This window comes from Micromys minutus (genome assembly GCF_963924665.1).
Source record: "Micromys minutus genome assembly, chromosome: 1".
NCBI classification, from domain to species: domain Eukaryota; kingdom Metazoa; phylum Chordata; class Mammalia; order Rodentia; family Muridae; genus Micromys; species Micromys minutus.
In genome coordinates this window covers 129,509,226-129,534,997 of record NC_137969.1, presented here as the reverse complement: position 1 = coordinate 129,534,997, position 25,772 = coordinate 129,509,226, and the positions used below count along the sequence as shown (strand labels likewise).

General features: G+C 43.9%; 1 protein-coding gene across 1 annotated transcript; it reads left to right on the top strand.

Moving 5' to 3' along the window:
* The first annotated feature begins 583 nt into the window (after positions 1-583).
* On the top strand, positions 584-25,113 carry LRRC66 (leucine rich repeat containing 66). Its single transcript, XM_080933771.1, has 4 exons — positions 584-710; positions 15,415-15,584; positions 21,347-21,530; positions 23,052-25,113. Exons 1-4 carry the CDS (start codon positions 668-670, stop codon positions 24,827-24,829), a joined length of 2,175 nt encoding a protein of 724 aa, XP_080789897.1. The 5' UTR covers positions 584-667; the 3' UTR covers positions 24,830-25,113.
* The last annotated feature ends 659 nt before the right edge of the window (positions 25,114-25,772 follow it).

Below are 25,772 nucleotides of genomic sequence, written 5' to 3'. Positions count from 1 at the left end.
TGCAGCCATTCATGCCATAAACCACATGACGGTGTCCTGGATAAGCTCGGCAGACTTTGCCCAGTGCGGGTGACGCAGAGCTGAGGCTTTTGTGGGAGGAAGTTGGACTCACTTGAGACCAGTCCACAGGCTGGAGGGCACTGGGGAAACAGAGGTAAGGCACTGGTCAGTCAGTGTGCATTTCATGAAGACAGAGGGGACGTCTTTCCATTAAATGTGAATCCCTGTCATTTTAGACTGCAGTTATGCTTTTTGGGTACTTTCTTTTCCGAACCCAATCTCTAAGCAATCAAATGTTCGCTTTGGTTGATAATGAAGCATGTTTTCTAAATCTTACGTTGGAGATTACATCTTCTGCTTTTGACTTGCCGTTTGCTTTTACATGCTATGTTGGATGGTCTGATTTGTTTACCCTTTTCTAGGCATTATGGAAGACTTCTACGCCAGAGTTACTATCATAGTTACAGGCCTTTGCTTTGTGGGAACAGTGGCAAACCCATCAAGAAAAATCAGTATTTCCCTCAACCCTGAGTCCCAGAGGAATGGAGATCTCCTGCCGAAATGGTCTTCTACAAGTCAGACATCACAGAAAACAAACACCGTGGATCTTCCTCTGCCTTCTTCCTCACAGCAAAAGCACCACAGAAGCCGACTTCCCTGGCTAAAGATGCTGATATTTCAAAGGAATCGACTCAGTGGTACTCCGAAAGGTGAGCAGTGTGAAAGGATGGGTAGGACAAGGAAGAGTATGTGGGGAGCTGACATTTTATGCCAGCGGGAGTTCGGTGTTCGTGTTCAGTTTCAAGGGAGCGGCTGGGAAAGCAATGCGGTGACCGAGCAGATACAATCAAGGCGTTTCCGGGAGGCACTGCCTGCCAGAGGAATTTACAATTAGTGAAGAATAATGCCTGCTTTCCACTCCCATTAATGTTGAATGAGTTTGTCGAGAACACCAGGACTATCTGACTGCCAGATAATAATCTCTAATGTATTTAGTTTGGGTTTGGGCTGTTTGTTGTTTGTTTGTTGTTTGTTTGCTGAGAGAGAGTCTCACTCTATAGCCCAGGCTGGCCTGGAACTCCTATGTAGACCAGAGATCTGCCTGCCTGTTTCCCAAGTGTTGGGATTAAGCATGAGTGCTACCATGCCTGGTTATGTGTCTATTGCTGCACATTCTTATTAATATGTGCAAGCAGTGAGAAATAATGTATACAGGTATTTTTCATATATAAGATCATTTAAATCAAGCATGTTTCCATATTTATAATTTTTTTCTTCTTGAAACACATCTTGCCTTTTTCGTTGTCATCCAAGTGTAGACCAGGAATATCTCAATATTATGAAGTTGCATATAAACCTTCCTACGATGAAACCAAAACCATAATTTCTTGCTGCAGCTTAAGCTGGGCTCCGGTGACAGCCTTCAGTTTTCTGGAACAAGGAAATTTCTGACTCATAGCCCCAAGGAGGGTCTTTTCAGGGGAACGTACAACAGCCTTACACAAGTCCTCCTCTTCCCATTCCAAGTCCTGTTTTTCAGCTGGGGCAGAATTCCAGAACACATCTCCTATCAGACTTTCAGTTTGGAGGAAAGCCTTCCCTTTGTCTTCTTCCCTTTTCTTTTTTGAGAAAAACCCTGGGGATTCCCTCTTCTGAGGTTTGGGACTCTTCTGCCTAAGCTTTGCCAGGGACCATAGAGCAGCCCTGCTGTCTCCTCAGATAGAGAGAAAAGGGAACGTGGCTCATGAGGACAGATGTGTTCTCCAGGGTGCTGAGACCAGTGTAATTTCACTTCCAGGCCAAAGGTCCAGGGTAGAGATGGGCTTCTTCCTTGTGAGGTTAAACTTCTGGCTTCAAGAATAGAAGAAGGGAAATGATAAACTTGTAGAAGAAACAGTGAGAAAACAAAACAAGCCACTCCTGCCCCTGGAATTCTGTTCTGGCAAATAATGCCTTCAAGATGGGAAGGATTTGGACACCATAGGTCCACGTAATGTCCGGATCTGATTGGGCATCACAGTCATTTGTGATGTGAGCTCACTGTAGTGAACATCCACTTGAAGTTTGCCCCAGGTTGGTGCCCTACAATCCCCCTTGCCATTCCCCACTTCTGACTAGGGCTGGCCACACAACCTTGAATCCCATCTCCAAGGGGCGGAATTGGTGAGATGAGCTGCTTGGAGCTTGTCCCAGCTTCTGACCTGCCCTTTTTCTTTTCTGCTCGTTTGCCTAATGCAGATGCTCCCTGGTCTAGAATCACCATAAACCCATCACTGGTCACAAGTGCTGTGAGTCAGAAATGCATTTATATATACCTGTTGGAGTTTCAATATTAAATAACTCCCACTAAAGGCTCATGTGTCTGAATACTTGGGTCCTTAGCTAATGACACCGATTGGGAAGGACACAGAAATTTTAAAAGGAGACAAAAATCTTGCTAAAGGAAGTACATCACTGGGGGTGGGCTTTAGGGCTCTTGCCATCTTTCTCAGTTTCAAAGCTAGTGTGCGATGTATTCAACCAGCTGCCTGTTCCTGTACCACCTTACCTTTGGACATGACCTCCCCCCCATACACATACACACAGTGAGCCCTGGCTCTCTGGAACTGTGATACAAACCCCTTTTATCCTTACACGTTGGCTTTATCAAGGTAGTTTATCACAGCAACAGAAAAGAAACTAACCAGACACCTAATCCACCAGGCATCGCTGCTTGGCCCACCTTCCCTTAGACATGCCCAGAACAGTTACATTAGCAGGCAGCTTAAAGAAGACCACGGCACACAAAGTCCATTTTCTGATAGTTACATTAGCAGGCAGCTTAAAGAAGACCATGGCACACAAAGTCCATTTTCTGATAAAATGTTGGGTAGATATCTCATGTAACACTGAACACAATACTGAAGGTGTGAACCAGTGGTTGTGTGATATACTTTCATACCATTGTAAACCAAAAAAAGAAGAAAAAGAAGAAGGAGGAGGAGGAGGAGGAGGAGGAAAAGAAGAAGGAGAAGGAGAAGAAGAAGAAGAAGAAGAAGAAGAGGAGGAGGAGGAGGAGGAGGAGGAGGAGGAGGAGGAGAAGAAGAAGAAGAAGAAGAAGAAGAAGAAGAAGAAGAAGAAGAAGAAGAAGAAGAAGAAGAAGAAGAAGAAGAAGAAGAAGAAGTAGTAGTAGTAGTAGTAGTAGTAGTAGTAGTAGTAGTAGTAGTAGTAGTAGTAGCTCAAGCCATCATAAATTAAAGACTCCGTGAGCTTTATTCAAATTGTGGCAATTCAGTGTAAAAGATCCCTCATGCTGCTGAAATACAGCAAGTTATACATGCTGAGGATGTGGTAGCAATTAAAAGATGGAAAGGTAGCTTGGAAACCTGAACATGATTTGCAAATACTAGTTTTTATTGCTCTCTTGGCACGAGTTGAAAACAGCAGTGTACTTAGAAATAAATGATTAATTTGCTTCTCTCTAAATCTCAAACTGTCTTTTAAAATGTTAGTTATTGCCATGAATGGGAGCCATACCCCACTCTAATTCATGAGCAGAGTGCTGTGTGTCTACTTAGCTGTGCTTTACTAGCCCTGAGCAATAATAAATTAGAAACACCACAGAAGGCAGCTCTCAAGCAACTAGCCATATAGCATACACAGCTTCATAATTCATGGCTTGTGTCTTTAAATAGTGCCTGTTTATATGACACTCAGAAAAGCCCATTATTAGAAAGTTGAAGCATCACATTGGTTAATCTGTTGTCGGGTATTCTTGTGTGTTAAGTCAGTTGTGATGTCACCAATAAGCTTTATGTTGAGGAAACACCCTAGTCAGGGACTGGTCAATACAAAAGAGTCACCAGACAGTAATTTAATCATAATGATGTTTCCACCTTCCACCCATAACTTTATAATAGCTTTGTAGCAGTAATTATTTGAAAAAGGTGAATCGTTTATTTTCTAACTAAGAGAGGGGTGGTGCCCTGTAGTGGTAAATGTTAAACAATGGTGTATGGTTCCAGCAACCATGCCACACTACCTCCTGATACTCTCTGTCCCCAGCAGTGGCTGCCCTCCTGCAACTCTTTTGCGAATTCTGCTCACATTCCAATCACCCACCTCCCTGTGGTTATGGTCACAATTCCCAGTAATCCGACAAAGTCAAAACTCTTGAAGCTTGTAATTTATCAATCAGATTTATATCAAATTCTCACTCCATAAAACATCCACAGAGCCAGTTGTTATTGATAAATCTGCCTACCTAGATAACATGAATTGTCCTGTAGAATCCATCCCTCTTAAGATATTCATAGCTACCTGTGGCTAATGAAAGCCACATGGGTTCTGGTCATCCTCCTCCATCTTTTCTTCTTCTCCCTTTCCTTCTAACTCTCCCCAGCTTTCCAAAACTCTACATCCACCTTTCTTTTTCACTGCCCAATCACAGGCCTCGCCTTATCTTGTGCCTGCCCTCACTTACATGTAGACATCAACCACATAGCTTAACTTAATTTTGAAATGATATCTTTTAATAGTTTCAAAAACCAGCATACTGGCTTTTATATAACTGTAACATAATTCCTGAGACGAACAACTTAAACATAAAAAGGTTTGAAGTCAGAGTTTTCAGCCCGTGGCAGTGGGTTCTGTCATTCTGGGACCTGTTTTGAGCATCATGATAGAAGCGCTCGATAGAAGTGTCTGACCTCGTGATATTAGGCAAAGACAGGGCACAAGAACTACACCTCCAACAGCTCCATCCAGGGCATGTCCCCAGTGGCCTCAAACCTCCTGGTGAGCACCATCTTTTCAAGGTTCCACTTTGTTTCAGTAACTCCGAGCCAGGGACTAAGCCCATGATGCATGTCGTCTTAGGGACACACACCCAGCCCCAGAAATCATATCTTAGAATTTAAACCATATTTAAAGCAATGGGGTCAGCATCTAAGTCCCTCACTAGGCAGTATTTCAGAACTTTATGGAGTGACTATGCTGGGACAAACACCTTTCTGTGGCTCCAGGGAGGCTGACAGGTCAGACCGGTGGCCTCAGGTTAGATGAGAGTTGACATTCGAAGTGATCAGAATTGAGCAAGAAAGAAAATGCGGTGTCTTATAAAACAAAAGGCTCTGTATTCTTTTACCCACAGGATTTGGATTCTATAAATACAAATAACCATTGTTCCCAAAATCAACTCAATTTCTAAAGACATAAAATGTATGAACAACATTAAGCTAAGAGGACCAGACTTTGAGTCCCTTGCCCGCCTTGATCACAATAAGGGAGGCCATACTGAATAAAACATCTCACACTGAATCATTTTAGACATTGCTCTGATATTTAGTACTTGGAACATGAATCCATAATGCTATTGTTCTGTGTTATCTAGTGAGCACTTGGGAAGGCATGTAAAAGTTCACAGTTCAAAGACAGTGCTCACTGAGGTAGTGGCTAGACTCTGGACTCCACCCTTTTACTTACTGACCTTAATATGATTTCCAGGAAATAATAGGACTGCCTCTGGCCACTTAGATACTAGATGATTCAATTCCATCTCTTCATAACCTAGGTAATCATCAGAATGAAGTTCTGTAATTCCATTTTCTCAAAGTTGCTTCTGAGTTTTCCTCTCAGTATTGAATGTTTCTCTCTGAAAACACAGAGTCTAGCTGCTGTGGGATGTCCCCATACTGGGCAGCACAGCACAACTCTGTTCATTTCAACTAACCATTATCAGTGGCTCAAATAAGAAGCACATTTCCCCACTTAGAAATGCACCCTGGAAACATAGATGGGTTACTAGAATCACCTAACTCCATCTTGGGGGACCTTAAGGAGGAAAGGTCATTTGTAAAAAACCATACCGGTAATTTTCTAAGGTTGGAAGAGATTCCTGATACTAAAACCTATATCCACAAGAAATAGTTCTTGAGAAATCTTGGGTTGGCTTTGTAAGGGAAGTTGGAAAAAATGTCCTGCCCTACTGACCTTAAACAACTCACTTAACACGAGAAAGTCTTATCTCTGAGAATGAGGTGTATACAGGATCAGCAAAGATCACAGATTCTGTGTAAAAACTGGAATACAGAGTGACATCATATAAAATAACTTAGCACTATTTCCCCCTCCCCTTTTTCTTAGTATTGAATAGAGTTTATTTAGGGTATAAGGGGAGTTGAGGGAGTAGTAAAGACAGAGAAATACAGAGAGAGAGAGAGAGAGAGAGAGAGAGAGAGAGAGAGAGAGAGAGAGAGAAAGAGAGAGAGAGAATGTAGAGGAGTAGAGAGAGGCTGGCCATGAAGGGAGAAGGGGAAGTGAGTGAGGAGAGAGGGAAAAGGGGAAGGAGGGAAGAGAGCAAAAGAGCGTTTGCTCCCTTTGGTGTTAATAGACAACCCTGCAATTCTTACTGTGAGGCCCACCCCAGTTTTTCAGGTACAGTAGACTATTAAAAGTTTTTCAGATGATCTGCAAATTTTCCAGGTCTATATGCAATTCAAGGTATTTCTCAACTGCCATGTTGCTTTGTTCACGTTTGTGTGGGCCTCCATAGTGTTAGAGGTTTCTACCCTTGCTTGCTCGAAGCATTCTTCCATCTGGCTCTGATGATAAGCCATTCTCCCCTCTCCAGGTATGACTGAGCCATCACCACAGATGTTTCTCCACACCCTTAGTCTATTCTGTCCTTCCCATTCATCTCACCCTCTCCCCAGCCTAACCTCCCCACTGGCCAATCGTGTATCACCTTAACATCAATCCACATAAGTCAATCATTGGCCTGTTGGTGTATAGGCTATCATGGGGGAGGGCCTAAATGCTGCACTGAAGTTGTATAAAGAAAGATTAACTACTAGATAGGCATTCATCAAAAGAAAGAAAAGTGTGTGTGTGTGTGTGTGTGTGTGTGTGTGTGTGTGTGTGTGATGCATATGTTGTCCCCAGGTATTTTCCTCTATGCTTTCCATCTTAATATGTTATGTGTATATGCATGAGGTATGCATGTGTTCATGTGAATGAATACTTGTACTATGTTTGAGTACACATATGTATGAGTGCATATGCATATGTATGTGCGTGTGTATATGTGAAGGCCCAAGTTTGCCACTGCGTGTTCTAGTTTTATTTCATTGCTTTGATAAAATACCCCAGCCAAAAGCAACCCGAGAAAGAGAGGTTATTTGGCTTAAGCTTCCAAGTCACATCCCATTATTGAAGATGCCTGGTAGGATCCCAGGGCAGAAATCTGAATGCAGAAACCGTGGAAGAATGCTGCTTGCTGGCTGGTTTAAAGGCTTGTACTAAGTTTCCTGACATGAGCTAAAATCACCTGCCCAGGAAATTGTGCTGCCCAGATGGGCTGGACTATCCTATAACAAGCATGATAATCCTTCACAGACCTGTCCACAAACCAACCTGACAGTTAACCAGTTAAAACCTTCCTAGGATGTGTCAAGTAGGCAGCTAATGTAGGTATGACAAGTGACTTCTTTGAATGGTCTCCGCCTTCCATCAAGGCGAGGTCACTCACTGAACCTGGGGTTTCAGTTTTGGCTCATGCACCTCGCCGGCCTGCGCCAGAGTCTGACTCCACCACTAGTTGCTGAGTTTACAGGTGACCTACCACCACCTCTGGCTTCTTTTATATGAGGGCCAAACTCTAGTCTTCATGGTTGCATGATAAATACTTTACCCACTGAGCCATATCTCCAGCCCTCCACCTTAGTTTCTGAGTCCGGGTCTCTCACGTAACCTCTTATCTCTGCCTCTTCACAGCGGGGTTCTAGACTCGAACCCCTGTGCTCAGCTTTCAGGAGACTGCCAGGAGGCTGTGCCTGAGTCATGCTCTCACAAGAGGCGCTTTATCCCCTGAGCCAACTCCCAGCCCAGAGAAGTTCCAATAATTCCAGACAAAAGCCTTGGAATAAGAAAAACTATCACAATACAGAAAAGTACTTCATAGTGATAAGGAGGCTAATTCTTTAAAGATAATAATAACCCTAGACATAAACCTACTTAACAATGAAACCTCCGGATCCTCGGTAAAAGAAAAATTAAACCATAGTTCACCATCCCTCATGAATAAATCAAGGAGACAAGCAATCAGTAAGAATCTAGCTGAAGTGACAGTTTAATTAAGATGATTGATCTGATTGGCATATATAAAATTATCCATACATAACTAGTGTGATGGCTCATAGGCTAATGGCCCTTGTTGCTCTCACAGAAAACCTAAGTTCAATTCCCAGCTCCAGCATGGCAGCTCATAAACATCTGTAACTGTAGTCCCAGGGGACCCAACACCATCTTCTGACTTCCATAGGCATCAGTAATACACATAATGCATACATACATACATACATACATGCAGGCAAAAGAAAACATACACATAAAATAATAACGTAAGACTGAAGTTGGTATCAGGGACTCTGAGGTATTGCTGTGACAGAGATGACCATGCTGTTTGTGAGAGGAATATGGGAGACTTGGGACTCTGGACTAAAAAAGCAAATGGACACTTTAAATGGGGCTCAATGGACAATCCTAGCAGGAGCATGGAAGACAGCGCTAGGGGAAACTGGGGGCCCAGCTCAGAAGTTTCAAAAGAAAAGAATGTTAGTAAGTGGCTTAGAGACTATTCTTTTTTTTTTCTTTTGATTTTTTTCCTTACAACTTTTTTTTTAAAGAGAGACACATGTACAGATTTTTAAGATCATTTTGGAATAAAACTATATGAGTACTTGACTTTTTAAAAGTTTTATAGTATGCATTAAAATCTTACTAGTTACCATAAGCATAAAGTACATGTAAAACAAAATGTAACATGGAAAGAGTCAAAGTTTTCTTGGTGTGTATAGATTAAACATAATGGTTTTTAAATACCAAAAATTGCCACAAGGCTATCTTCTTAGCTCTTGAATTATTAATGATTTAAGGTCTAGGTGTATCCCACTCTGAATGAGTGCTATACACTTGTTCTTGCTCTTTTTTTTTTTTTTTTTTTTTTTCTAAGTACTGAGGCTTCCACTTTTTGGTCTTTCTTTTTTTGAGCTTCATATGATGTGTGAGTTGTTTCTTGGGTATATAGTGCTTTCTGGGGCTAGTATCCAATTATCAATGGCTGCATATTATGTCTGTTCTTTTGTGGTTGGGTTACCTCACTCAGGAAGATATTCTCTAGATACATCCATTTTCCTAGGAATTTCATAAAGTCATTGTTTCTAATAACTGAGTAGTACTCCATTGTGTAAATGTACCACAATTTCTTTATCCATTCATCTACTGAAGGACATCTGAGTTCTTTCCAGCTTTTGGCTATTATAAATAAGGCTGCTATGAACATGGTGGAGTATGTGTCCTTATTGCATGTTGAAGTATCTTTGGGGTATAAGCCCAGAAGTGGAATAACTGGGTCTTCAGGTAGGACTATGTCCAATTTTCTGAGGAACTGCCAGACTGATTTCCAGAGTGGTTGTACCAGCTTACAACAGTGGAGGAGTGTTCCTCTTTCTCCACATCCTCGCCAGCATTTACTGTCATCTGAGTTTTTGATCTTAGCCATTCTGACTGGTGTGAGGTGGAATCTCAGGGTTGTTTTGATTTGCATTTCCCTGATAACTAAGGATGTCGAACACTTCCTTAGATGCTTCCTTAGAGACCATTCTTGTGATATTTGGCAAACATGTGGCTGCTTATCTGCCTTGGGCTAGTCTGCAGCATTTTGGATTAATGGCATTGGCAGAAATGCATGATTACTTGTACTAGTGGTGACTTGGTATGCAGATCTGCAATTAAAAGGAACATGTGGGACAAGGAGAAATGCAAAATGTACACTTTGAAGTGAAAGGGAGCACCAGGAAATGTAATGGAGCTATATTCATGCTCAAGGAGATAAAATGTTTAAAGAAAACCCAAATGCTAAACGGATAAAGGGAGTGCTGACCTCATGGCCAGACCCCACACAGCTTAGATTCCAACTTGTGGGAAAGAATTAAAGAAAAGCTTAGGCAGTGAAGGCAAATGTTTACAACAGGAAGCTGCTGCAGATATAACTGAACAAGGGGCCAAGTTCTTTCCCCACCAAGCATCAGAACTTGTTAGCTTTGGCCATGTGGTTTGGGTTTTAAGAGTCAAGGATATAAGAAAGTGGTTGTGGAGTCTCCCTCTGCATCTAAGGAAAACTGTTGAGGCCAGAAGTGTCAGGGGTGTCCCTTCATGGAGGACCAGAGACAAAATTAGGAGAGGCTGTGAAAACAAAGCCTTGATTTCACTGGAGACCCCAAGATGTTGGTTGCCAGGGTCATGGGATACACGCCAAGGAGAGCTGTTAACAGGGATTGAGAACAGCCCAAGGGAAAGAAGTGTTCTTCAGTCAACAAAGATGAGAGAAGTCAGAGCTCTAAGGAGCCCTTTGACGTCAGACAGGAATACAAGAGTTTGGCGTTTGCCCGGCTGGTTTTCAGCCTTGCTTTAGTCCCGTATTTTCTCACTACACTCCCTTTCCTCTCTTCTGGAATGGTGATTGATATCCTGTGCTGGTGTATTTTAGAAGCATGGGATCTGACTTTTAATTTTGATTTTCAGGATTTAGAGTTAAGAGAGTGCCTTGAATCTCAAAAGAGACTTTAAAGTTTGGACTTTTAAACAGTGTTGAGTCTGTGACAGGCTATGGAGATTTTGGAGTTTGACTGAATGCAGTTTTGCATCATGACTATAATCCTATAGGGGCCAAGCAGTAGAATGTGGTAGGTTGAATAAGAATAGCCCATAGGCTCATATATTTGAACGTTGGGTCTCCAGGGAGTGGCACTATTTGAAAGGATTAGAAGGTGTGGCCCTGTTAGAGGAAGTGTGTCACTACAGGTGGGATCTGAGATTTAAAGGGCCCATGCCAGGCCCAGATCCTCTTAGACTGTAGAGCTGGATGTAGAACTAGCAGCCACTTCTCTAGGTCTATGCTGGCAAGCATGCTGCTGTGCTCCCTGCCGTGATGATGAAAGATTAAACCTTTGGAACTGGAAGCAAGACTCCAGTGAAATGCTTTCTTCTGTAAGAGTTGCCTTGATCATGGTGTCTCTTTACAGCAACAGGCCAGTGACTAAGACACCCCGGGAGTTCTTCTTCTCCCCCTCTTACACTCAAGATCTTTTGGTATCTGCCCATGTTTCTTTTGTTGTTGTGTTTAGCTTTGAGGCACAGATACAGGGTCATGAATAGTTAAGACATCTGAGCTTTGACCCAGATCCTTCTACCCTGTCACCGGGAAAGCTCTTGCCTTGGTGTTTTGTTTATAAATGACAAAGCAAACAAACACCCAGGACTCTGGGAATATTAAAAGTAAAAGATTTTTGAAGTGCTTAGAGTATAAAAAGAACCCAATTAGGTGATGGCACAGGTCTTTAATCTGCAGGAGGCAGAGGCAGGTGGACCTCTGAGTTCAAGGCCAGCCTGGTCTACCGAGTTCCAGGACAGCCAGAGCTACACAGAGAAACCCTGTCTTGAAAAAAGGAAAAGGAAAAAGAGTGCGCAGTTTCTCAGGACTTTCAAATAGTTGTTTCCTTGCCCATCAAAGGTAGTATACGCTCTTCCTCAGCTGAGCTCCTAGAAAGTCAGTTCAGTTAAGCGTTGGGATATTTTAGGAAGCATGAAATCACATTTCTAAATAGGCCAGACAAGCACAAGAAATGTCAGACGAGCCTGTAGTGCTTTCCCAATGCTGCCTGGCATGCCCTTCCCAACCCCATGTGTTTGCACATCTAAATATGGAGGAATATCCTCTGCACGAAGAAATGTCTAGAGGTTGTTGACAACTGGCCTCCCTCCTCAGCCTCCATTTGAATGCCTCTCAGCACTTGTGATAGAGCAGAGAAAGGGATGAGTGAAGAACTGGGAAGGGTTGGAAGAGGGGATGAGTGAAGAACTGGGAAGGGTTGGAAGAGGGGATGAGTGAAGAACTGGGAAGGGTTGGAAGAGGGGATGAGTGAAGAACTGGGAAGGGTTGGAAGAAGGGGTGAGTGAAGAACTGGGAAGGGTTGGAAGAGGGGATGAGTGAAGAACTGGGAAGGGTTGGAAGAGGGGAATGAGTGAAGAACTGGGAAGGGTTGGAAGAAGGGATGAGTGAAGAACTGGGAAGGGTTGGAAGAAGGGATGAGTGAAGAACTGGGAAGGGTTGGAAGAAGGGATGAGTGAAGAACTGGGAAGGGTTGGAAGAAGGGATGAGTGAAGAACTGGGAAGGGTTGGAAGAAGGGATGAGTGAAGAACTGGGAAGGGTTGGAAGAGGGGATGAGTGAAGAACTGGGAAGGGTTGGAAGAGGGGAATGAGTGAAGAACTGGGAAGGGTTGGAAGAAGGGATGAGTGAAGAACTGGGAAGGGTTGGAAGAAGGGATGAGTGAAGAACTGGGAAGGGTTGGAAGAAGGGATGAGTGAAGAACTGGGAAGGGTTGGAAGAAGGGATGAGTGAAGAACTGGGAAGGGTTGGAAGAGGGGGATGAGTGAAGAACTGGGAAGGGTTGGAAGAAGGGATGAGTGAAGAACTGGGAAGGGTTGGAAGAAGGGATGAGTGAAGAACTGAGAAGGGTTGGAAGAGGGGTACTGGCGTGCTGGACAGCAGGCACTGGAGAGGGGCTCCAGGCACAGACGTGTACAAAGTAATATAGTAGTTCACACACGTTTGCTAACTAATATCAGCTTTGACTTTCTCTCATCACTTTCTACAAGCTCATGCCCCATCTAAAGCCAGCAGCCTTCGATCAGTTCCACCCAAATGTCTTACACAAGCTGGAACTCCTAGTCTTTCCAGAGAAGCAAGAGGTGAAGATTTTGCATTGACTCCTTAATGTTAGATGAGTTTGGATCTCTGTGTAGGCCAAGCATTACAAGAGTTCACATCATTCTGCTCAGGAAATATTTGATCCTTTGATAGTCAGGTATGGTATGGACGATGAACCACTCTGCCTAAAATGTAATGTTTCTTGTCTACATGTCTTATTCCACCACACTAAGCTTCAAGGGAAAGGGAGGATTTGTTGTCAGCACCAAGAGCATCATGATCTTTTGATGAATTTTTTTTTAATTTAAAGTTTTCTTGCTTAATCTGTGTAACTCAGTTGAACCTGTTACTATCTATATGGTAAAGACATGTCTGTAGTGATAATTCTAGAATTTTGGTTTCTCTGTTTTGTTTGGTCCCAGGGGTGGGGATGTCGGCAGCAGCTGACTATGATTTGCCTTGTGCTCTAACAGAGCACAGGCATGTGGTTTGCCAGCTGCTGATAGCGTCTGCGATTGTATAATATTTGGAATACTGGGAACTTTTAAGAGGGTCTGTAATTGATGGGGTTGTTGGATTTTTGGTTGTTAAGGGTAGGTGGGGTTGGGCAGTTGTGAGTAGTCATGCTCAAAGAAGAAACAAGAAGGAAAGGAGTTAGATTCACAGATCCCTCTCCCTTCTGCCCTTCTTTCTCTCCTATCTAATGAATGGGGGTAAACCAGGAGAGAGGGGGTAAAGAATGCAGAAAATAACCCACAAAGTAGCCAAGCTCATCTACATATTTCAGGGCATTACCCTCTGTCTTCATAATCATAAGAAACCCTCTAGAACTGAACCAATTTGATCTTCTACAGCGACGTTAAAAACTAATGTTTGAGAACAGCACTGAAGAAAATGTGCAATTGCAAGCACCTTCCTGGGAGACCCATCTGGGAATTAAGTTTGCAACACTTCTGTGACTGGCACCTCATCCTCTGTCTAACTTCTCAGTGCCAACAGGAACTTCTGGATATGTCTCAGAACAAAGTGAAAACAGGAAGGCAGAGGCTAGATCTCCATCTGACTCTTGCGCCAGAAAGCAAAGCCTACCTGCCATCTCTTTCCCTTTAGAAAACTAAGAATACTTAAAAATGGTCATAATACCAATGATACACAGTTAAGAGAATGGGTGTGGCTAAAAACGAAAATGTGCATGTGTGGGCTGTGGAGGTAGAATCGGAACCCACAGCAAGGAGTTTGGCTTGTTTAAAAACCCAGATATGTTTTTTGAAATGTTCTTGTTTTAATCCCATGTGTGGGATAAGAGGTGGCTCCACAGCAGGTGCTAACGATTCGTCTCATGCACTAGCAGGGGCGTGATTTTTGCCAGTTGCAGGTCGTTTAATTCTGGGAACTCTGGAGAGAGTATAAATGAAAGAGCCCTGAGAGAGCCTGTGGGGGCGGCTGCTCCCCCTGCTCCTGGTCCTGGCTGTTGGGGTTTGTCAAGTGGTCATGAGCAAACAGCTGAGAGGAAGAAGTTGGAGAATTCCAATGAAGACTGGAATGGCCCCAAGAAACTCAGTGCCCCTAACCAGCAGGAAGTAGTCTAAAGAGTTCCACACCTCTGTCCCCTCTAACCTTCTTTCTCTCCCTAGTGTTGGGGGGTTGGAAGGGAGGCAGAGGTAGAAGAACCAATTTAAAAAAGCACCTACAAGAACCCTCCAACAGAACAAATAGGACAGACAGGGAGGGATGGGGTGGATAATCAACATACAGTATACACTTGCACACACAAAAATATATTCTTATGTAATACGGGACCATGAAGAATGATCATACACAACGAGGACCTTTTATTTTTAAAAAGCTTTTAAAACTGAATAAGAAAACTTGAAAATTGGAAGAATTCATTTATATAATAATAAAGCCTCTGGATAACTTTTTCCTGGGCTAACATAGTCATGCCATTCAGTTTGACTCACAGTTAAATAAATTAACATCTGTTAATCAACTCACTTAATCATGGTTTGATTATTTAGAAATTGACCCTTTTTTTTATAAGAGCACACACTAGACTAGTAAGAGAACTCAGTATGTAAAACAGGTGCCTGCAGCCAAGCCTGATGATCTGAGTTCAAATCCTGCCCCACTCCCGCCCCCGTGGCGGAAGAAAAGAATAGTTCCTGATAGTTATCCTCTGCATTCTGCACATAGACTGCGCCATGGCCATACAAATATACAACAGACAAACTAATAAGTAAACGTGTGATAAAAATAGCACATGATCATTTGAAAGAAAGAACCAACGTACATAAGGTTGAAAGAAAGCCTTTTCCATAGCTTTTCCTCCCCCTCGGCCATCTCACACCAGACTGTAATGACTATTAATAGTTAGATTCAACTTCTTACTTCTGCCTACTCAGAATCCATACCTACGATATGTATCCCACCAAGAACACTGTGATTACGGTCCATACTACTTTGACTCCTATTTTTTTTCTTCCTGTTCAATAAGTTCACATGCTAATTGGCCCTGGTTCTCTCTTAAGACCGTTTATTTTTTCACAATGTTAATACACCCTGACAACTTCCCCACGTGAGGGCCATTAATATCTCCAGGTTTCAGCACATACCACGCAGCAGCAAATAGCAGCAGCTTTGGCTTTCAGCTGCTTTTCCTTTTCTCAGGGCTGTGGAAGATGAAGTCACTGCAGAGCCTGGGTCTGTCATTCAACCGGAGAGTTCGCACTGGGCTGTCTGATTTTCATGGCTGTCTGCAGCTGGAGAGCATCTATTTGAAGAGCAACAAGATCTGCACAGTTCACGCAGAAACCTTCAAGGGACTCAAAAAATTACAGGTCCTAACGTCTATCTTACAACCGTCTTAAATATACAGAGGTGTGGTTAACTAGATTAGAGGGCTGTTTCCTTTTAAGTGTCTCCGTGTGCAGGGGTGCTGGCTGTTGGTGTGTGTGTCTATTTAGGGCCTCCTGAAACAAATGAAGCCTATTGCTGAAAAATTAAAGATCACAGCAATGGACAAGAGCTTAAGAATTCTCAGCAGCAAGAAGTCACATATTAGGGTGAATATGGCTGTGTTGGTGAGGTGTCTGCCTAGAATCCCATGGGTCCTAGGTTCAGCCTTTAGTTGTCTTCTGGGGAGAGGGTAGAAACAAGAGAATCATTAAGTTCAAAATCATTCTCAGCTACATATAAAGTTCAAGGCCAGCAGGGTTGGAAGGAAGGTGGAAAGAAAGGAAGAGAGGGAGGGAGGGAGGAGGGAGGGAGGAGGGAGGGAGGAGGGAGGAGGGAGGGAGGGAGAGAGAAGAAAGAAAGAAATTGTTATATTATTTACCAAATCAAATTAAATTCAACTCCAATTTTCCATTGACCTGTTGGCAAGGAATTAAATGTGTTCCTTAAGAGTTGGAAGGCAGCCTGATCTACATAGGGAGTTCCAGGCCAGCCAGGTTTACAGAATGAGACACTGTCTTAAACAAGCAAACAAAGAAATGGTACTTCCTGCCTAGGCTCTTGCACAAACCAGATCATTTGGGAGGTCTTTCTGAGCCATGGAGGCCAATGCCGAGATGTCACCAGATCAGGACCATGCTGGCTGCTGCTGGCCATGGCCCTGTAGTTTTCATGCCCAGAGCATACATGAGCAGTAAAAACAGCAGTCATAATGGTTCATATATGTGCACCAGTCACCACATGTCACCTGTTACTCCAAATGCCCCTGGCATTCATAGTGGGGCATCATGAAATCAGCTTTTACATGAATAATTACTATAATATTACTGAGGTTATATTTTACATTCTATTTTTCTATAAAAAATTTATAGAGAATTTTTTATTTATGAGTACACTGTAACTGTCTTCAGACACACCAGAAGAGGGCATCGGATCCCATTACATATAGTTGTGAGCCACCATGTGGTTGCTGGGATTTGAACTCAGGACCTCTTAACCGCCAAGCCATCTCTCCAGTCCTATGTTCTATTTTTCAAACAGAGCCCTTGATCTCTAGTGTATGTTTTATATCTCCGCATTTTTAAAGGTTTGATAGTATGCATTGAAATCTTACTAGTTACAATGAGCATAAAATACATGTAAAACAAAATGTAACATGAAAATAGTCAAAGTTTTCTTGGTGTGTAAAGATTAAACATACTGATTTTTAAATACCAAAAATTGCCACAAGGCTATCTTCTTAGCTCTTGAGTTATTAATGGTTTAAGGTCTAATATCTCTGCATTTTAATTCTCAGTAGCCACACATGGCTAATGGCTGTCATAGTAGGAAGCCTGGACAGAGACTGTAGGTTGTTCCTCAGCATTAAATAAAAGACTATTAAAGATAAGTGTCCACCGTTCCTTTCCGACCACCATGGCTCCCTGAGCGCTCCACGCTCTTCCTGGAAGGCAGTCTGAGGAAGCAGTGATGAAGTGGGGGAGGGGTGCTCACTTCCTGGAATCTAGTCTAAATGCTCATCCACAGCACAATCAAGTTCCAGTATCTCTGTGCCTTAGTGTTCCATCTATACAATGGTTCCCTGCAAGAAATGAGCTTAACTGTGTATGAAGCAGTTAAAACACCGCCCGTGGTGATGATAAGCTGTCCTCTAATATCCAGATCTAACAGTGTTGCTCCTCTTGCTTAGAAACTTTCCAAGCTTTACAGCCAGGGCCTGACCCCTGCCTGCCCTTCAGCCTCCTTTCAAGCTGCTGTGGCCTTGTACATTGCTGTCCTGCCTGTGTTCACTCCGGCTCTCTCCTACCCCAGAAGAACTAGGGCTATGAGTCTTTCCAGCTCTGGCTGAATGTCACTTCCTCCAGGTTTTCCTTAGCCTCTCTTTTCAGAAGCCGTCACCATGGCTCCGTGCTTCCTCACTGTCAGCAGAGTTTGAGCATGGTTGCTTGGTCATGCCTTGACCCCTCCTCACACCGAAGGGTAATCATGTACTTACAGAGCACACATCTTATCGGATTTTGTTTCCTAGAACTAAGCCGGCTGCATTTTAAAACACCTGTTGAATGAGCAAAGGGATGGGTGATGGGAGATTCGCCAGTGTAGCTGAGTTGGTTATCTATTGATGGATCACAATTTACCATGGCTTTGGAGCTAAACTGCACACATAGATCACCTTGCAATGCCTGTGGGGCAGGGATTCAGATATAGCTAAGCTGGGGGGCCTCCAGCTTATGGTCACTCAAGAGACTTCACTGGTGTCATAGCTGCAGTCACACCTGAAGGCCTCGCTGGTGAAGAGCGGCCACCTTATTGGGAGGTTGGACTGAGGGCTCAGCTCCTTAGCAGCTGTTGGGTTAAGTCTGTCCTCAGGTTACTTAGTGTTCTCCACCAGACCGTCCATGATAGACCATCTTCCCTTGGAGATAGTAGTCTCTCTGACATTCTCTGACCTCTGTAAGAAAAGCATCTCTATTTTTGGAGTGTCATCATGAAAGGTGGCACCCCCTTGTTGCTGCTAGAGACAATTGGCTAGAAACTGAATCAAATGCTCCACTTACACTGGAGAGGAGGAATTGCTTAAAAGCCTGAATACCAGAAGGTAGGATTATGGGGAACCACTTTGGCTTCTGTCTGTCATGGAAGTTATTAGAGCAGAAAATCCCCATTTCACTTGGCGGTGCTCCCCACTCACTTGGCGGTGCTCCCCACTCTCTTGGCTGTGCTCCCCACTCACTTGGTTGTGCTCCCCACTCTCTTGGCTGTGCTCCCCACTCACTTGGCTGTGCTCCCCACTCTCTTGGCTGTGCTCCCCGCTCTCTTGGCTATGCTCCCCGCTCTCTTGGCGGTGCTCCCCGCTCTCTTGGCTGTGCTCCCCGCTCTCTTGGCTGTGCTCCTCACTCACTTGGTGGTGCTCCCCGCTCTCTTGGCGGTGTTCCCCGCTCACTTGGCGGTGCTCCCTACTTCAGTGGCAAGAGACTGGCAGCTTATGAAGAAGCCATAACTGGTTATGGGCACATCTATATGTAGAATTTGTCCTGTGTTCCCTCCTCTGCATTTTGTTGTCTTATATAAGTCTTCAAAGCTCAAGGTTAAAAATAATAGCAAAGGCAAGCTGTATATCAGCTCTGAGCATATTGGGGGCAGGGAGCCATAATCTGCAACTTGCCAAAACTAGGAATCCCCTCCCAGTCCTGTGCTTGGCAATCTCTTCTGTGCAGTGGGCGTGGCTCCAAATACTGGCGGAGGACCATGATGAAGACATTTGGTACCAGGACCCTGCACATCACAGTGGTTGACTTTTTCCCTCTGGAAGATGAATTTCACATTTGCCCTGTTATATTGTCTTCCCGTGGGGGTACCTTTTTCAGAAGCCAAATAGATTTTCAAAGCATAAATCCAGCAGCGTACTTCAATGAGATGAAATAGGTTTCACTGACATTTCAAATTAGCTTTTCTTTTCTTAATCTTATCTCGGTCTTCTCCGACACAGTGATTTGTGCTGTAATACACTGCCGCTCTCCCGGCCTTCCCGGAATATATGTACCATCCAAATGCAGCAGAGTGGGGGTTTCTTTTGCCAAGATACAATTCCCCTTTCGTCTCTTTTCCGAAATTATTCTTTCTGAATTATTTCATTCATTTCCTTTCTCCAGACTGGCTTTCAGTGCCATGATTTGTAATTACAAAAATAAAAGCCAAGACGCAAAAATACACTAAGAAAGGAAATGTCTGCTTAGAGAACATGATAGCTCAGTGTGATACTGAGGCCAGGCACACAGGGAAGGGAAAAGCTTCTGACCCTGGGCAACACCAGGCCAAAGCAAAGTGCTTTTCCTCCTAGTCCTGACCCCCTGCCTCTCATTTTCAGGAGCCTTCCATGAGCATCAAGACTGCACAATTAGCTGTTCAACACAGGGAAATCACCCTCATTGAATTTGTGAAAAACTCAACTCTATTTCTAGTGATTTTTTTTTCTCATCCCCCCACCCTGTTCCTAGTGATTTTTGTTCATGGTGAAGTTTGGTTGTTTGGCTTCCCTTGTCTCAAGAATTTGTACAATATAAGACACTTATTTAAAAATCGGCCTTGGTCAAGGGGCTAAGGGAAGGGGTTGGCATGCGCTTGAAGTCAGCCTGGTTCATATAGTGGATTTTCGGCTATTGGTGGAAGGGAGAGAAATTGTTGACCTTGGTAGTGCTCGACTTTTCTAGTTGTCAGACATGTCCTCTTTTGTTAAACAAGATTGGCTGGCATTTTCTGCTTTCTGATTTTCTGTTCCGCTACCACCACCTGTCTCCAGATATCTCCTTTAGACTCATGCAGTAGCTCAGAGGGGGCTGCTTTGACATGAAGACACACAGCTACCAGGCCAGAACATACTAAAACTGTCTTCTAAGCCTATGGAATCTCCACTCCTGTTGCTTGAGGCACAGTCTTACACAGCTCAGGATGGTCTCAAACTATCCAACCTCTATCTTTGGATCTGCCTGTCTGTTTGTATCTCTGAAGTACTGGGATTACAAGTATGTTCTACCATACCAGATTTACAATTTGCATTCTTTACTGAGTACATACATGTGCTGACCCAGATGCCTATACCAACTATGTTCTGTGTGGAATATGCTGTGTGGCTTAGCTTCTTCTTCTGTGGGAAAAGGAAACTGTGGAAGTTTTTGGGAGACTCTGGGTCGATAGATAGATAGATAGATAGATAGATAGATAGATAGATAGATAGATGGATGGATGGATGGATGGATGGATGGATGGATGGATGGGTGGGTGGGTGGGTGGGTGGGTGGGTGGGTGGGTGGGTGGGTGGGTGGGTAGGTAGGTAGGTAGATAGATAGATAGATAGATAGATAGATAGATAGATAGGTAGAGAGATAGATAGATAGATGATAGATAGGCAGATAGATAGATGATAGATGATAGATAGATAGATAGATAGATAGATAGATAGATAGATAGATAGATAGATTACTGAGCAGAATGGCTGTCATACAGTACACTACTGTAGCACTAACCAGCCATACCCAACATAACTTTTCCTGCTGTGTCACACACTGCAGTGTCCAGCTTCAGCACACCCTGCCCTGCCACTTGAGCAACTGAGTCATTTCTGTCCCCTGGTTCTGCACACACATTTCTAACTCTGCAGGAGAAATCTTGCAGACACTGGACAGCCAGACACAAATGCACAGAGAACCATGTGCTACCACCTGAGTAAATGCAGTCACAGCTCTCCTGCGTTTCATGGCCTCTTCAGTAACCATCCTCTGCAACTTCCAAGGTAATGGTATTTTGAGAAATTCTTAGCCTGGATGCTATTCTGAACAGCAATAGCATGTGTGTTTGGATTTTAATCATAAGGAAGAAAGAAGATGAGGTGTTGGATGTCTGGAGAACTCTTACATACATCTAATCCATGCAGCCATGCTGGGAGGTAGGCTCCTGGAAAACAAGTGCCAAGACTGCAGAGGCTTTTGGACAGAGTAGGGTTTAAGCCCAGTTTTCACTGACTTCTCTACTGGACCTGAATTTGTATTGTACAGAAAGATGTACCTCTGTATAGTTCCTCCATATGGATATGTATTTTTCCATGCTGTCCCGTGCACAGACTGACCTACATTTGCTTTTTTTCAAGCAGGTGGTAGACCTCAGAAGCAATGCACTGATCACCCTTGCACTGATTGTGACCATTGCTCTAGAATTGCCCCACCCGGAACTTGGCTTGGCCACTGACCAGCGGCAGTGTGGTGAGAGCAATCCCCGAAACATCACCTCTGCATCCTGGAGGCAAATATGGAAAGCCATCTGCAACATGTCTGTGGGTGAGTGAGAGGCATCTTTCTCTTTTTCTTTTATTTCTGAAATATTTTCATTTCTACCTGGAAAGCAAATTTAAAAAGCCAGTCTCGTCAAAAGTAATGACAGTCTCCTGAAAGGACAAGGGTGCTGGCACCTGCCTATCTTAGTCATTTGACTAAGTCCATCTATTGCTGGGCGGAGACACCATGACCACAGCAACTCTTATGATGGAAACCATTTCATTGGGGTTGACTCGCAGTTCAGAAGTTTAGTCCATTATCATTAAGGTGAAAACCATTGGTGTGCACACAGACATGGTGCTGGGGAAGTTGCTGAGAGTTCTATACCTGGACCAGCAGGCAGCAGGAAGAAACTCTTCTGAGACCTCAATTCCTGCCCCCAGTGACATACGTCCTTCAACAAGGACACACCTCCTAATAGTACCACTCCCCATGGGCATATGGGAGCCATTTTCTTTTACACCACCACCAGTCAGCACAGGGCTGTGTCACAGGACAATTCCTGGCACTTCACCATTTCCCTTGGCTTCTGATAGTTTTCTTCACGGCATCAAAGAAACATATGAATGAATCAGTTCTTTAGCTAGAAAAGAAATTTTGCCCAGAAGCTTCCAAAATATCACAAGTTCGTCCCAATTCTTAATAATTGATTAAAGCAATAGTTTTAAAGTCTTAAACATTATTCCAAATGCTTGTAACCTCTAGAGTGTGACCTCTGTGTACACAACACATGCACAGAACTTTCAAAAGTAAAGTTACATTCGATCTGATCCTCTTCCCTTTCTCATGAGCAGATCATACCACTGATCTGGGAAGGATTTATCCCCTACTACACTAACTATCCTGAAAACAAGATTTATGAAAAAAAAAAAAAAAACAACTTTGACTCTGACCTATTTGGGTCTGTCATTAAAGCAAACTCAAAGCCATAGCTACCAAGCTTAGAAGACATTCATGAAGAGCGGCAGGAAGTAGTGATCAGTTAGGACTGGCATTCTGACAGAAGGCAAAGTTGAATATTTTACTGTTTGCCATAACTGGAGAATACTTGTATACTACTATGAGTTTATAACAAATCAGGCACTAGAATAGGGCAGGTCAAATAAGGAATTAATAGAATGTTCTAGCAAATGCAAAGTAGTTGAGGGTGTGGCAGAAGGAAAAGCTATGTGTTAGCCATCTCATCCTGATTCTTCTTCTATGGGCATCAGTCTGGCAGGAAGTCAGAAACACAACCTCTTGGGCCTGCACGTAGCAGGCTTATGTCTCAGTCTTATAAAAATGTATGCAGAGCTCTAAGCACAGTGTGGGCATTGAACAAGGATGGATGGATGGATGGATGGATGGATGGATGGATGGATGGATGGATGGATGGATGAATACATGAATAAATAAAATTACTTTTCATCTGACATATGCTTGAAGATATAGCTAGATAAAGACTGAGGAGGGTTCACAGAAGGTCTGAAAGCCTGGGGTCATTCCAACATCTTGTCAGTGTATTTTTCTGTCTCCCACTTGCAGAGAATGAGAAGCCATATGTGAATACTCCCCAGATCAGAATTTCCAGGGATACACACCTTCCTCAGTCTCATCTAAGTGACCTGAAAAACTTCATCCAGAGCAAAGCAGAGAGGCCCAAGGCAGAAATGAATATGCATCTTTCTACTCTGGGGAAGGAGACACAGGTTGGCTATGGTGATCTCAAAGGGATATGGCCACAGTCCCTGATAGAGCTCAGAGACTCCCAGGATGGATATGCCACTGACAGAAAGGATGACAAGCCCCCAGACCTTGCCCTGGCCATTTGCCTGTCAGTGTTCATCACATTTGTGGTGGCTTTCTGCCTGGGGGCTTTCGCAAGGCCCTATATTGACAGATTATGGAAACAAAGGTGCTTGAACAAAAGGCCTGGCTCGGATAATGCCTACTCAAATGAGGGTTTTTATGATGACATTGAAGCCGCCCAACATGTACAGCACCAAGGGACAAATTTATGCCAAACAACCCACCACCTAAATCTTTCTGAGAACCAGAACCCTTCCTGGGTAACAGAGCCCATCCCACATAGTGCTGTCCTATCAGAACAGATGCTGGGAAGCCACAGGATGGACCCCATCACTCAGCAGAGCCCAGTGCAGTCTGAGGACAGCAGTGAGGCAGGAAGTGGAGGTGTCAATGTGTTTCCAAATGGCCATGTAGCCCATCCTGCAGTCCAGGGACTTCCAAAAGCTGAAGCTCGAAAGCCAACTTCACCAGTGCAGGATCACCACAATGTTTTTGAAGAATCACATTATGACACAGTAGCCCAGGAATATTCTCTACTTGATGATGTGATGGATAGGTCTTCTACTGCTGGCCCTCTGGGAACTTTCTCCAGCTCTGTCAATGATGGGCTGGATGAATTGCAAAAGTCACAGCCAAGAGAGGTTGTGGCTTCCTTCTCCAAAACTCTAACACATACAAACACTCAAGAGGCCAAGGAGAGTATGGAAAAGGACTGCCCTGAACCTTTTGGAGCCATGGGCTCACCGATGGAATCTTCTGAGGAAAGGCAAGTGAGCAGTTCCATTAGGGAGCTGGCCACACAACAGCCAAGCTTCTGGGAAGCTGATGTAGAGAAAAGACTTTCCCATGACTACAGTGAGATCCCATGTAATGACCTGCCCTCCCTTATGCCAAGATGGGGCAGTGACCATCTTGTCACTCCTACTGAGGAGCCTGTGCAGAGAGATGGTCCTTTTGACCCTCATTATGACTTGGTGACCAACTACGAGTCTGATTCTGATGAGGGCTCTTTGTTTACCCTTAGTTCTGAGGGTTCTCAGGACACAAGGAGCTTGGCTGAAGAACAGGAATCTGTGGAGAATAGCGGGACCAGCCAGCCCCTCCCAAGCAGAAACTTGGGGGAATACAAGGACAATGTGACATCAGCAGAAAGTGCTGAGGACATCACATCAGAAAGGATTCTAGAGAAGCATGACCAGCAGGAAGCTCATGTTGGAAACTCTCTCATTTCTGATCCAGACTCGTGTGTGTGTGAGACACATCTGGAAAATGACTCTAGCTCCCTTGACCCTGAGAATATATTAACATGGACCCAACCCCCAGGCCATAAGCTGTCACATCATGAGACTCAAGGCACATTTGAATATGGTGACATAGGGCCCCCGTCTGAGGCAGTAGACTGGCATTACTCCCTTAGAGACCTGGACTTCTCAAATGTAGATAGTTCACCATCACCACTATATTCTGATCAAGATCCCTCAGAGCCTGAGGAACATGCCACCAAAGAGAAGTGAACACTGGTAAATGGCAGCCTTCCAAGGCTGGGGACTAGAGCTCTGTTGGTAGAGTATGTGCTCACCATGAACAAACCCCTGGGTTCAAACCACCACAGCGCTGTATAAATTGGGCACACTGGCACATACCATCATCCCAGCCTTTAGGAAGCAGAGGCAGGAAACAGGCAAGAGCCTGAAACAGCTTTTGCATGGTAGATGACAGAATGTTCTGGCAAATGTGGATAAATGTGGGCAATAATCAGCTCGTGAGGGATGTCAGATCTACAATAAGACCCAGTCTCCCACTCAGATTCCAGGACCACACCTTCAGCTGCAGTTGCCCAAATCTACATGGTCATCCTGGAACCTAAAAGTCATAATTTTTCTTCCCAAAGATGCGCTCCAAAATTCCCGATTTTAGTCAACAGTATCACAGTGTCAGCCCAGTAAACCCATTTACAGAGCTTAGTCTTGACTTCTGTTATTCCCTACATCTGCTTAGCCTCTAACCCACTGGTTCTCAACCTTCCTAATGCTGGGACCCTTTAATACAGTTCCTTGTGTTGTGGTGACCTCCATCTGTAAGCTTAGATTTTTCAAAACCTACCTTAATGAAGATTCTTAAACACCTCAACCTCCCTTCTAGCCCACCGACCAGAGGTAATGGATAGGAAAAGGGGGTTGTGGACCTGTTTAGAATTCTTTGGGGGCAATTACAGTCTTTGTTGTCAGGATATCAGCAGTCCAGTCCAATAGCAAATGCAAACCATCAATCAGCAGCAGCAGCTCGATCTGTCCAAAACTGCAGTGCTCTGCAGAATCAGCAGGAGTCGGCAGAAGCAGCAAGAATCAGCTGGAATACCACGAGAAGTTCTATGGCGGGTAGCAACGCAAGAACAGCCTCTCACTGTCTGAGGGTCCTATATTTATATTCTTTCTAAACATCACACACCTTCACAAG